The sequence below is a fragment of the Triturus cristatus genome, chromosome 1_2 (genome assembly GCF_964204655.1).
Source record: "Triturus cristatus chromosome 1_2, aTriCri1.1, whole genome shotgun sequence".
In the NCBI taxonomy this organism is placed as follows: Eukaryota; Metazoa; Chordata; class Amphibia; order Caudata; family Salamandridae; genus Triturus; species Triturus cristatus.
The window spans coordinates 281,446,725-281,461,237 of NC_140580.1; the positions used below are offsets into that span (position 1 = coordinate 281,446,725).

The 14,513-nt window shown below is 44.1% G+C and overlaps 1 protein-coding gene across 5 annotated transcripts in view; it reads left to right on the forward strand.

Annotated features, from left to right (window-relative positions):
* LOC146867161 (polyunsaturated fatty acid 5-lipoxygenase-like) overlaps nucleotides 1-13,981 on the forward strand; it is a 1,030,548-nt gene extending 1,016,567 nt beyond the window's left edge. For all 5 annotated transcript variants that reach the window (XM_085603716.1, XM_085603717.1, XM_085603714.1 and 2 more), the window contains one exon: nucleotides 13,173-13,981. In XM_085603716.1, the coding sequence (XP_085459842.1) occupies nucleotides 13,173-13,352 (180 nt within the window). In that variant the 3' untranslated portion in view covers nucleotides 13,353-13,981. The remainder of the gene's footprint in view (nucleotides 1-13,172) is intronic.
* The last annotated feature ends 532 nt before the right edge of the window (nucleotides 13,982-14,513 follow it).

The window sequence follows — 14,513 nt, forward strand, 5'->3', positions numbered from 1 at the left end:
TCCAATGTGGGTCGAGAAGGTCTTGATATACCGGCTTTCCGGCTCCAGTTCCAGCTGATGGTAGCCAGTGTTGAGGTCTAACTTGGAAAACCACTTGGCTCCATTCAAATCAGCCACTATGTCAACCATCGTGGGCGTGATATGGTGTTCCCTCTTCATGGCGGTGTTCGGCTGCCTCATATCGACGCAGAGCCGGATGGCTCGCGGTTGCTTGGGCTTAGGTGCTACGACCAGCGGAGAAACCAAGGGGGTCGGGCCAGAGACCTTTTCGTTGACATCTAGTTCCTCGAGTTTCTTTAGTTCTTCCTCGACCTGCGGGTGAAGGTTGAATGGCACTCTCCAGTGTCTGAGGGCTACTGGTCTGACCGAGGGGTCAATGTGCTGTTTAAAGCTTTTGCCTTTGAGCTTTCCTAGTCCTTCAAAGAGAGCCGGGAACTACTGCAGTAATGCTTCCGCGTGCGAGTCGTGGACTTGATTCAAGAAGAATATGAGTCCTAGATCTTCTGCCGTGTGGCAGCTCAGTAGGGTCCCTTTTCGTCCCTCCGTGATGTAGAGCCGGGTTTCCGTTGAGTTGTTCCCGCTTATGACTTTTCCTGGCATGACCCCACGGAGAGGAAGCGGGTCAGTCCCTCCATATGCGTATATTCGGGCTGTAGAGTGTGTTAGCGGGGGACGAGGTGACAGGCAGTCGAATTGTGTGGAGTCCATCACATTGACAGATGCTCCGGTGTCGATGAGGGCTCGTACTTCTGTGCCCTCAACGGCGACTGAGCACATGGGAGGTGGCCGCCGACGCCGATCCGTTCTGCCAATGTACGACACTACAAACACCTCGCCATCTTCTTCTTCGTACATGGGCCGTCGCCCCTGTGGCTCATTGTCCACGACCGTTGGTGGATCGTCAAGAGAGATCTGGCGGACGCGTTGTGCAATGCCCCGGGACCTTGACGACATTTGCCTGAAACGCCCACCGCGGCATTTCCTGGCATAGTGGTTTAGCCTTCCGCATCAGGAGCATGTCTTTCCTTGTGCCCCGCAGACAGCCATCGCGGGGTGGTCCTCTCCGCAATATCCACACGGTTCCCCTGGTACCGGTTGCGGTTTTGGCGATTGGCGAGCCGTAGAGGGGTGTCGTTGGATGGCTTCAAATTTTTCCTCTTTGATCGGCGGATGTCAGGATGCAGACGACGCGGCAACCAGCGTCTGTAAAGCGGCCTTCATCTCCTGTGCTCGGACGTCCGACAGTTCATGGGAGCGAGCTAGGACCAGGATCTCGTCCAGCGAGATTCCAGGTTGCTGGAGGATCAGCTTCCTCAGGAGTTTGGAACTGCATCCTAGGATGATTTGGTCTCTTATCTCCTCTCTCTGATCCGTGAATGTGCACATGCTGGCCAGCCGGTGCAGCCGTGTGTAGAACATGTCGACTGACTGACTCCAACTGCCACGCCCTTCTGAACTTGAACTTCTCAAAATCGGGGTTGAGTTGTGGGTTGAAGTGCCTGTTAAATGCAGTGACCGCCGCGTCGTCGTCATTGCCCGCGTTGGGGAGTCTCAAAAAGGTCATACATCTCCGCACCTCCATAGTAGATGAGCAGTGAGCGTTTGACGGTGCCGTCAGTTTCCCTTGTCCCCTTGAAATAGTGGATGAGCCGTCCGACCCACGCTTTCCATCTCGGCGTGGAAGTGGCAGGATCTGAGGCTTCACTGAAGGGGGGCAGAGGCACAACTGCCGTGTGGCTGTGTCCTGGGAGAGGCATATTGGCACCCCCACGTGGATTATTTGCTCCATCCTGCTGAGCAGCAGCACCAGCTACCGGCGGGTTGCTCATGGTGGCTGTGCGCTGGGGTCCTGGCGCGAGTCAGGGGCTTGGATGTCAAGCTTGGTGGCTGGGTGCGCGTGTTGGCGCGTGGCCACGTGCCACTGGCTAACTTGTGGCAACACATGCGTGCGTGGGAGGTTGCGTGCCCTCTGGCGCAGTCCTGTGGTGGAAGAGAGGCGTGGGTGTAGCAGGCGCCTGTGTTCTCTGATGTCCACTATCGCCCCTTTTCACTTATTGTCTATGTTAATGTCCTTTCAGGTGTGTGTCCTCCCCTCCACTCTTCTGTCGTGCCCCCTCCTTTTTCTTTTTTTTTGTAATCGGGTGTTCAGAAACTCAGGGGCTAATCGCTTGCCACTAGGTGCTTTCCCCTCAGCAGAGTACCACTCTGCAGGCCAGCTGCACAGGGAGAGGTTGTGTCTCTACGTTGTCCTCAGTTCTGGAGGCTCAGTCTTGGTGGGGCAGGCAGTGCAAAGGGCAGCCCAAGGAAGAAGGGGGCCTTCGCCTCAAGGAGCCGGTGAAATCACTCACAGGGCAGGCAGCCGGAGCAGACACGGCAGCAGGACGTGCTCCGGGTGGGCAGGGTACCAATCACTTACCCCCGATGCAATCAGCCTCCGCCGCCAGCTGAACGCGCTCCCGTTTGGGCAGGGAGACACGTGGGTGGGTGCGAGCGTAGAGGCGGTCTCAACAGGGCAGGCAGTGCAGCCGCAGGGATCACAGGGCCAGAAGGTGGCAGGCGCCAGCGAGGACAGAGCTGTGCGGGAGGGCTCCGCGAGCTCCCTGCAGGAATCCAACTCGGTGACAGAGCGGTGCAGGGCTACGCGGGTAGGCACCGCGTGCTCCCAGCAGGAGCTGACCAGGTGAGCGGGCACACGTGGGGTGCGACCAGCCTCGTCGCCAATGTAGCGCGGCGGGGCCTTGGGAGTGATTAGGCCGCAGCTACGCTAAAAGACTACACAGGACTACACTTTCATTATTGTGGCCGGAAGACCCCGAGCGGTCTCCGGCCGTTTATTTATCCACTCGGGTCGAGCCCGCCCCGAGGGGTGTGGGGATGCGTGTAAGTGGCAACATTGTCGTGAAGAGTCCGAGTGGCTCTCTACAAGCACCATATCTATTTTGATATGGGACTGGTGCTCGCTTCTTTAGTGCTGGTGCTCTTCGAACCTGCCTAGCGCCTTGTACACACCTTTGCACCGTAGTGCCCATCAAGTTACCCTTTTAGTATAAACAACTTTGCTAAGACATATTCTAAAACTTCTCACACATTAGAAGTGTGATGTACAGTGCAGCGGGCATGCGAAATTTGAAAAGTTTGGAAAAACATTTCTGCGAGTTCACAAAGTCTTGTCTCAAGGAGACATTATTTTTGGGCCGATAGCCCTGTCTAGAAACATTAGTAGATAGAGATGTGCATCAAAAACCTTGGGCAGTAGCATGGGAATGGCCATGTACATCCCTATGGAAGCCCCTTGACCCTTTGCCCACTTTCCAGTGCAAAAACAGAAATAATTTATCAAGGCACTGGTTTGCTTCACTTTTTGTGACTGCTGTGCGCAAAGCCTTGATAACTCTGCCCCGCAAGTCTGATAATTGGAAGATTGGATTCCATACAACTTCAGTTCTGCACTTTTGCATTTAGTAGCATTGTACAAAATGAAAGCACAAGTTGTTTTACTCTTTCTTACATTGCAAACATCTGTTTGCACATCAATAGTCTCATTGTTTTTAAAGTCAGACCCACTGAAGCCCAGACTACGAGTCTACCTGCAATCCTGAAGCAGGAAGTCATGAGGGATACCAGCTTCATCATTGTTACACGTGATGTGAAAACACCATATCCACTCTGCTACACCCACGAGCAGATCAGCTGCAAAAAAAGAAACCGAAATGTATGGATGGTAAGCAGACCGAAATGGGGTATAACATAGTGAGTTAACACTGATACGCCACATTATGCCCCATTTCTCAGGGACCCACTTGTAATCATCCTGTAATTGTTCCTCCTGATGCCGTTGGAGCAGTAACTTCGTAATGCCCTTGCAGTGAGTGCCATTGCTGTTCTTTTTAGGTGTTTTATGGAAACCTCTGACATTTGCAGTGCCTGTCTTCTACAGGAAGGTTCCACCATTATATACAGGGGCAGCTGGGAGGTATTGGGGGTGGGGGGTAAAGAAAAAGAAAATGTAATTTACCTCCTCGCCACATCTCTCCTTTCTCATCCCTTTGCTCTGGCCGGAACAGGAAGCATTCAGGCTCCCCTAAGCCAATCACAACTCTGCAATGCGGCATTGTGATTGGTCTGAGTGCCGTGGTTCGGCATTTGATGGGGACTGGGAGCCTGGGCATGTACGCCACCCAGACTGTAATGCAGCCTGAGTGGAGAACATGCAGAGTGCACATGACTGTTTGTCTGGCCCAAGACAGCCGGCCAAGCATTCACGCGCACTTAGAGTGCCCACCACTCCTCCCCCTTCTTCTCTGTCATTAGAGAAGCCCCACCCGCAAAGCTGCCTCAGCTGTAAAAAATAAAATGATAATAACATTGAGTTATTATCATTTTATTTTTCATTTATTTACACTGATGAAAAGTAGTGGGTGACGCTCCGCCGCCTTAGCGGAGGAGCTGCCACTGTATGTTGTAGAAAAAGAGGATGCAAAAGGCCATACAAATGAAGCTGACAAGAATATAAATGTCAGCAGTTAACATTTTTCTAGAAGAGTGGAGTTTGAGAGAAAATGGATGCCAATGAACTTGCACATTTTTGTGCCAGTTTGCCTCTCATTCTCCAAATTATTTTTCTATTTCCTAACAGTAGCAGCAGCCATCTACAGTATTATATACACTGTTCTTTTTTCAGCAAAAAAAATCAATTCGCTGGGAATACTAGCTGATGGATGTGTGGCTACATAGAATTCCTCATTCTTAGATTTGAACCGACATAAAAACTACAAAGCAGACAGGCAGTTGACACCCAACAGAAGGCCCTAGATAAAAGCATATTGCAGAGCACTGGTGATAGGAACATACTTGCAATATCAGTTTTATAAATACAACCAATTATGTGTTTCAGCACAAATTATAAAATAACAGCGAGCGAAATTAACTCTTAGGCTCTGATTGGGAGTTTTTTAGAATGAAGGTGCTATTTATTGTACCTTATATAAAACGATACTGTTAGCGTCGATGTTTATCGGTGTGATAAATAACACCTATCATGAGTTTTTGAGAAATTAAGGTACTAAAATCCACAAAGTACGGTAAACATCATACAATTTTTTGTGTAAAATGTTGGCAAGTTTGCCCTGCTGACGTTTAATGAAAGGTGTGATACTTAGCGCACCAAGGGGCATGTTTACAAGGAAATGGCTGAGCGCAGCACTACGGCAAATTTCGAAGCGACGAGCTTCGCCTTTTCCAAAATGCAGGGATGCGTCATATTTACAACAATACAGTGCACCCCTGTGTTTTCCCTAGCGCTGGCGCTAAAAATAGCTGTCTATCGCCAACAGAGACACCCTTGCGCCGTAGTGCAAGGGGGCCTGTTTTGCAGGGAATGATTGTTTATGTGCAGGAAGGTGTCCCTTCCTGCACACAAATAATAATGGCGATTTGTTACTTCTATGTGTGCTGCATACTGCAACACACATAGAATTAGCAAATCTTCATTATTTAATGATTGTTTATGAGCAGGAAAGGACCCCTTCCTGCACATAAACAATCACAAATGGTGTTTTGCTCTTTCCATGTGTGTTGCAGAATGCAGCACACATAGAAAAAGCAAAAACCAGGAGTAATAAGAGTATTTCTCCTTGATGCACCATTCTAATGCCTGCCATTGCATGGCGTTAATTTTTGGCGCTACCTTAGATGTACAGATCCTTGTAAATCTGGGGCAGCGTCAAAAAGCAATGGGTGTTGCGTGGAATGCCCACAGCAACACCCATTGCATGCCCCTTTCATGCAGATACATGCGGGAAAGGGTACCTTATTTACAAAGCAGCGTTAAGCCACAATAAGTGGCTTAATGGCACTTTGTAAATAAGGTGCAGGGCATTGCGCTACCAGAACGTCAGTAAAAGTGAGAAGTGAGTTCTGGTGGCACAATCCCCTTGTAGATATCCACGAACGTTTTGAACTCTGGTATATTTTGTAAATGTATTGGATAGTAAATATTGTAAATGAAAGGCAATGTAACAATAGACAAACATTGAACAATTATATCAGTAGACAAAGTGGAGGTAGAAAACGGTCCGCTGTGTATTTCCCATAGAACAGCAGCCTGGAGCATTAGCAGACACATTTTAAAAAAGCATTGTCAAAGACAATGGATCGGGCTTTAAGTTCAACGCGCTAACGCGTCGAAACAGAGAATTGCACAAGTGCTGTTTGTATGCATCTGCACATTAAAGTACCTGGTTGAGCAAAATCAAGGGATTTTCAGACGTGACCTGCTTAGATACAGATGCTAGTCTGCTACACCCCCCTCAGTACTCCTGCAGATAGGTAAAATTAGGGGCACACATGTATTCCACATGATTATTGATTGCTGGTGTCAGCAAGTATTTTGTGTTGAAGTCATCCTTTCTGTCTCACTGAGACAAGTGTCTTTCATATAATTAAACAAATAAGAAAATGGGCCAACCAGTGTAACCTCACAAATCAGGCATGTATGTTTGTACGAGTTACCAACATAGAGCTATCATCAAGTACCTTGAAGCCATGGGTGTCTATTTGAGTGTTTGCCTAAAAATAAGACATACTTTCATGCAGTGCAATGTAGCAAGCCATGTTGCAGCTCTGCATGAAAGGGAAAGGGCAGGAATGCACCGCATTTGACATATACAGCGAGCTCCTATGCTTTTCTTGTACTGGAGCACTTCAGGCAGCCTAGCGCCGAAGCAGGCACCCTTGCACCATGCTGCCAGCATGCCTGCATAAAACCAATCTCTCAATGTCTTTTCCTCTTTCCGTATAAGCTGCAAATTGCAGCACACATAGAAAAAAGGAAATAAACAGAAGAAAAAATGATTTTTCCCTGCAGTACGCCATCCTCTGGGAGACATAGCGATTTCACACAATCCCAGATTTACAAACCTTTGTAAATCTGAGACTGCATGAAATCTGTGGGTGGATGCATGGGAACACCCATGTTGCACCCATGGAATTCCTCCCAGAATGAAATGTAACTCAATGAAGTGCAAGCCGTCGCATTATGTTACATTGTTTTTACAAAGCCACGCCAGGTGGCATAAATCACCCCTTGTTTTGCTTTCTAAATATCACTAGCATATTTTGCATTATGAATGCACCACAAAAGTGGTGCAACCATGACGCAAAATGTTAGTAAATCTGGCCCTATGTGTTTGATCTGAAAGAGCAGGTGTCAGGTCTTCATGCCACGGAATATGTTCTTCCCTCTTCAAATCCGGGGCACATGCCGTGTGTAACTAATGTCTGTGAAAGGGTATGACTGCTTCCAGAGGCATACCACTTGATGTGCTAATTAAGCACAGCCAAGATTGGAGGAGCAGTTTTAAAGACCTAGTAAATGACAATTACTGAATTCCTTATCAGAAGTGATTAAATGATGTGACAACACTTTGGACAGTGGTTAAACGCATAAAGGAACACTTCCTCTGTTGACAAGTTCTCAAAAGATTGTTTCTGTCACATAGATTATGAAAATCAGACCTTTAAAGTCGGTGTACGTACACAGCTGTGCCTTATTCATTATTCGAAAGAAAGGCGCTGCTTCGTTTACTGTTTGCTTGCTACCGAGCTCTCCGATTCAGTCTGTCACTGAGGCTGCTTGAAGTTGAAGGCAGCAAAGCAGTCTGACCTGCTGCAGACAATGTTTGTGGTAATATTAGGGAAATCAACTGTGAAAACCGGACAAGCAAGCCAAAAAAACAGGCCTAAAAAACAGTGGCGTAACAAAACATGAGGGTGCCCCCCTGCAAAGTACATGGAGTGCTCCCCCCCAACCCACAACCTACCGCTTTGCCCCACCGCCCAAAAATCTCGTATATTTTGAAATGAAACCTCGAGCATTCAATAAAATGCCTCTAAATTGTCTTGCTCAAAGTTCTAATAGGAAAGTGAGAAACACTCTTAACGTATAAGCTACACCATTTGTAGCATTATTGCCAAGACCAGATTACTTAACTGAGACAGCAATCAGAATAATGCCAAGGAGCTGTCCTATTGTTTTAGGAATTGCCTATCGCTGAAGAAAAAAGAACAACTCCACTCATTGGAAGCCAATTCAAGGTGTCACCAAAAAGTGCTGAAAAAATGAATGGGTTTATATCAAAGGAAACATTAAGCCCCCAAATACAAATGGTCTGGATTGAGAAGCCGGGATACCGTTTAGCCAGAAAGAGCGATTCTAGATGGTATACCCAGACCTAAATCCTGCTGTTCTGAGTACTGTTCCCTAGAACCGGGTAACATGTGAACTGGGGATGATCTAGGCCAAAACGGCACATGGAGCCTCCTTTCTGTGGATACATCTGCTTAAATTCAACACTAGCTATTAGGAGATGATAAATGGGTGCAGGGCCAGGCCAGCCTTTGTAGGGCGAGTAGGGCATCAGCGGGTATGAGAGGCCGTAGGTGGGATCAAGTGGGGACCAAGGAATGGGGTGTATTCTTGGGGCTGATTCCAGGAGTAAGCCAACAGTTTTCCTGGTTTAATAATGTAATTCAGAAGTACACCAGGAATACTGCAAGAATACGGCATACCTACTCATAGCAAACCTTATGCGAATCAGGCTATGTGTAAATGAGCTCCATGAGCCAATTCACAAAAGATTTGGTATGAGTAGGTCAGACTTGCACATATAGTGCTCCTCTCTTACTCATGAGTTGCAGACATACGGTAGATTGTTCCTAGCTCACAGAATTCAAGAGTAATCCAGGGCTACTACAAGATTAAGTTATAGCAAAACCTTTGGAGATTGTGGCCTCTATTTCCCCTCAGCAATGCCATTACACATAGAAAAGCGCTGCAAAAGGAAAACTTGCAGATACATTTTTCATCTTGGCTAGTTTTGTTGAATGTGAAAAATATATTGTTATGCAGTAAAAATGATCACACTATGAAGAGACCAACTTTGCGGGATCGAAATGGGAAACTTTGCTAGCTTCGCAAATAGAAAGAATTGGACACTGTAAATCTTTGCGAGTTAAAAGCAGCACCCATCTGCACTCTAACCCTTAAACATGTTGTGTATCAAATGTCCTCTTTTGACTGACCTCTATTCATTCCTTTTTCGTTCTGATTGTAAAATCAATATTAATGCACTCAGAACTGAGATGAAATCAATGGCACCAAACAAACTTTCAATGCACACTAAATGATTTAACTTAAATACAGGGTGACTAAATACAAAAAATAAAGTAAGATGTAAATGAAGGCCAAAACCGACGACAAGCACGACCCAGCATTCCCCAGAGAGTAAATGCTCTCTATATTCAGAAATGTGTATACGTGAAATCTTAAAGAACCTTAAGAACGCCTCATATAATCCTGCCCATTTGAAGACGTTTACATAATTTTCCAAGCAAAGGTGACCAGATAATTTCATGCTGTTGACAGTGCAGCTGAAATGACTCGGATAAATGAAGGAGGACTACCCAGACACTATGGCTACCAACATCGTGCAATATGCATCTAGAAATTTCCACAGCACGCTCCATCTGTGCCTTTGGCGATAACTAAATCAAGCCTGGATTTTCAGCCTACGTTTCCTCAGGTAGTTGATAATTCTGAAAGGACAATCTTTGTGTGTAGGGTTAGTTAAGAGTTCAAATTGATTTTTATTCAACATTTAATAGAGGATTGCCTTCAGTGTACACAAGGTGCAGTGTGGAGCTGCATGCCGGACTGACACTGATGCTTGCATGATGACTGAAGCACTAGCAAGTGTAGCTCTATTTCTGTTTGATTTTTAAAATACATATTGTGCCAGATTGTGTGATACAAAAAAAAAAGCAATCACTATATTCATATGCAGTGTAGAAATATATATATACATTAAAGTCGTTTTATTTGTTGTGTTTTTTTTTTTACCAGAGCATTTTTTTTTTAATTATGCAATTCTATTCGTTCACAACAATTTTCAAAGTACACCATTTGTAAGTTCACTTGAAAGGCAGTAATATATGCATGCGCATATTGAGTTTATTATTTAAGTACTATCAGAGGCTGTTGAATTATAATGATAATTTGGAGGAGGCTGGGCCCGGTGCACTAATACAAGTAATTACCTCCCATCGGAAGGAACATCTCAGGCCTGAGCTCAAGATTAAATCCAGAGAGGGGGCCCCTCAGAGTACCGTGCAGGGGGGCCCCCTCAAGTTTCGTTACGCCAGTGTTACTACTAAGAGGTTCCCCTCGGTGAGCGGGAGTGCCAGAGTGGGCCTTGTTACTCTAAAATAGATTTGAATTGCATTCCTATATTGGTCCCTTTTAATTTCTGCTTTTTTTATGTGCATATTGTTATCTTTTGAGAATAATTCCAATACATTTTGTATTTATGTTTATAATGCTATACATGGGACAGATGCTCCAGATGTAATGGAAAATTTTGTCACATTTTTAAATGCCTACTTCATTTATCAGTCATCTATCCACACAGTCCAGGCCTGTCAAGAAGAATTGTAAATGTGTTTAGATAAAGGAGCCCAGGCCAACTAAATTCTTAAGGCTTTTGATGCAATTTGTCTCTTTATTAACTCTGCTCTTACAAAGTCGGTGGGGATTAGATTATCCACTTTTACTAGATGGTTTGATGGGAACTGTACTAAGGTGAGAAAGGAGCTTTGGTTGATTTAGAAAAAATACCTCGGGACAAGTCCGAGATTAAGCAGTGTAGGTCTGTATATAGAGCTGCACTTCGGGAAAGGCAGCTGCAACTGAAGAATGATTTATGGGAGGATTTTGTGAAGGCATGCAATTTGAAGGACAGCACCACCTTTTGGAGGACCCTGAATCACTCCTTTTTTTAAAGATGCTCAGAACTTCGATCAGGCCACTACTTTTTCCTCTCAGGCTGGTGTGGACCACTTTTCTGCTTTGTATGATCGCAATATTTCTGTGCCCCTGACACAGCTCACTGTTGGAGCTGAAAGACTAAAGATTAGCTGGGAAGAAATAACTAAAGATATACTCTCCCTACCGCTGAGCAAGGCCCCAGGTGTGAGTGGTGGTCCGGGTGATCTCTTGAAGTCCTTAGTCGATTTGTGGTCTCCAGTTGTTACATTGCTTGTTAACACAGCTATTTGAGGGCCTTCACCAGATACCTGACGTCAGTCGGTAATAGTCCTTGTGTTTAAAAAGGGCAATAGAAGTGACCCAGCCTGTTACAGGCCAATTTCCCTTGTAGATAATGAAGTTAAAAATCATAGGGAAAGGTATTTTAGAAAGGTTATCTTGTTGGGCTAATGAGAATAATATTTTATACAAACTTCAATTCGGTCTGACAGGGGCATGGTGGAACAAAATTTAAATTTGTATCTTTAACTGCTAAATATACTGTGGCCTGAAAGGGTTCGATTCATCTGGCCTTCATGGACCTCAGCGCGGCCTTGGACATGGTCAATCATGATAGGTTATAGGCTGAGCTTGATTTCATGGGGGTTGATGTGGTCTTGGTTGCTTTTCTGGGAGATCTTCATTTGGACCTGAGGGTAAGATATAGGGTGGATGGGAATGCACCCAGTCTTTTAACATTAAAAGAGGTGCTCAATAGGGTTGCATCTTGGCTCCTTTTTTATTTATAATGTACATTAACCGCCTACAAGAGGTGTTGTATAGTTCCGGCTTAGATGTTCCGAAGGTAAAGGGTGGGCCTATCCCAGTGCTTTTATACGTGGATGACACAGTTTTAATTGCTCGCACCACCAGAAGGTTACAGTCAATTTTAGATATATTTGTCTCTTTTATGAATGAAATAGATCTTTCCATCAATAATAAGAAATCTCATTTTATGGTGGTTGGTCCCAAGAATACAAATACAGCCAATTTTGTTACTTTGGGACAGTTTTTACGCAGGGTGAAACTGTTTCCTATCTGGAGATTCTTTTAAATTCAAATCAAAGTTGGCAAGCCCCGATTTCTTAAAAAGTTGGGAATTTAAAGAGGGCCATTTCAGGCTTGAACAACTTTGATAATCAGTAGGGGCGCAGGCCAATAAACCTAATGTTAGAAGTCTAAAGGCAAAATGTATTCCTATGGCAACATATGGGAGTGAGATCTGGGTCTTTGCATATATTCACCCTATTCCGGTAACTGAAAATATGTTTTTAGGTGTTTGTCAGTGGGCCAAAGCACTCTGTCTGTAATCCTTTATGAAGAATTGGACACAAATTTCATTTCTGATTTTGTTCGATTGTGCCCATTTTTATTTTGGTTTTCAATCTGGCATAAGGAGAAATTCGATATAAATCGCATGATTCTTTGGGCCTGTTTGTCCTTAGATTATGCCATTCATATTCCCTGGTTTAACTACATTAAATCCTACTATGATGACCTGGAGCGGCCTAGTTTATTTTTTGATCCAGAATCCATGGTAATAAAGGATGTTGCTTGGGTCAGGCAGATGTTCTCCGGTCGGGTGGCAGCCAAGCGGGAGTCTACTGCCGGAAGTAAGAAGTCTATGCGATCATATTTCATGATCAAATCAGTGGTGGGAAATGAGCCGTATCGCCTCCTGGATTTGCCAAAACATCAACATCTCTGTACCTACTTTAGACTATTTTTCATCAACTTTTGTTCCAAAAAGGATTATGGTATAGGCCAACCTGTGTGCCCTCCTGTACCTATGATAATGTTTCTGTGTGTGACACCATGCATCTAGTGCTTATTTGCCCTGGATTCTTTTACCTGCGCTCCTATGATCTTAAAATAGATTAGGCCCGCTTTATAAAAATTACAATTCTTATCCACCCCAGACTGTGTTTTTTATATCTAAGTTTCTGGCAGGTGTTTTAGTGCTAATTTCTAACTATGGGGGTTGTTTACCTCTGCACTATTGTACCTTATGAAAGACTGTTGTGGTAGTGTTACTCTTAGATTGTTTTCGTGAATTGTTTTTACTTTGTAAATCATTTTAATGATGTATGTAAAGATCTGTTGTGTTTACATGTATATTTACATGATTTTCATGAAAAATCGAATAAAGTTTGTGGACACTTGTGTGAACAGACCCCTGTGTTCCAGCATCTAGAGTTTATTGTGATAATACACAAAGGAAACTCAGATGATACATTTAAACTGTGTTATAAGATATATTCATTATGTACCATATTTCGTGGGTTGTTAAGTTATGTTATTTGTGTCCCAGTTGTTTCTAGGTATGTATCCTGATGAACACTTTGTGGAGAAATCAATGAAGATAGCTATGGCGAAATTCCGAAAGAATCTTGATGACATCAGCAGCTTTATTAATGAAAGAAACAAGAACAAAAAGCTTCCTTATTACTACTTTTCCCCGGACCGAATTCCAAACAGTGTTGCAGTTTAACCTGCAGAATATTTTAACAGAATATTTGTACAGATATGTTTTTCAAAAGCTTCTGGTAAATATTAGGGAAGGAGATGATGCACATCATTTCTCAAATTTATATGCCCTTAACTTCCCCATCAAGTGACATAAATATTGATGTCCTCTCTTCCCACTTTTTTGTAAGGCTACTCTTAAGGGTTTGATCTTCCTCGGTTTAAGAGTTAATTTTAATTTATGTTTATTACATCAAACACCATTCACATTGCCTCGAATAGTGTCTAAACTTTATTTTATCACTTGCCTTTATCTTGACCTCTTAAAATCTTTTCACCTTGAAACACTTGTATTTATTGTAAAGCTGTGCATTTTCACTCAAAAGCTGCATCTTCTGTCCCCAAAAACCTTTTATACCCGTGAAATAATGATGCTAGCTGAGCTGTTAGCTATAGGTTTTTGACTGAGAATAACCTCAGTGACCATGGGCATTGTGAATGTGAAAACACATTCTAGTCACTTGAGCCACCCATTATTTTACTGAAAAATGTCTGCCTCTGAGGATGGACCCTGTGTGGTCTTGAAAGGTAATGTACTGTTCCATCTCTTTACATATTGTGTTGGTACAATAAAAAGTGACACTACCTACCAAATAGAGAATTTGTTTTGGGAATGACATGGCAAGATAAATAACGTATTTATCAATTAATTGATGGATACACAACGTTTCCTTCTTGTGAAGACTGCCCCTGGATAGGAGAGAGGCTAAAGGGTTTATTGAGGGTGCATCCAGGGGCAGTGCAGGGATCATGACCATTCTATGTAAAAAATGTAATTTGTACCTTTCCTCCTCTTCCAGCAGGGTGAGGATGGGAGTACTACTTAATGTAACACAACCGATATCGCTCAATTCCACACACATTATTATCTCTTCCATTATCTCATGTGTCCACCTCCTGCAGAATCTCTCACAGTTACACCAATCCCTTTAACTGTATGAACTGCACTTTTATCTCTCATAGTACCTCCCACAGCGTCACTCTCACCACCTCCCCAATGCCTTAAACATTTTCACCTCCAAATATCTCTTACAAATGCCTCTCACACTGACACCTCCCTGTTCTCCTTCTAGTAATACTTCTCAACAACCTAAAGTAAACCTTCACACTATTTTTTACAGTAGCC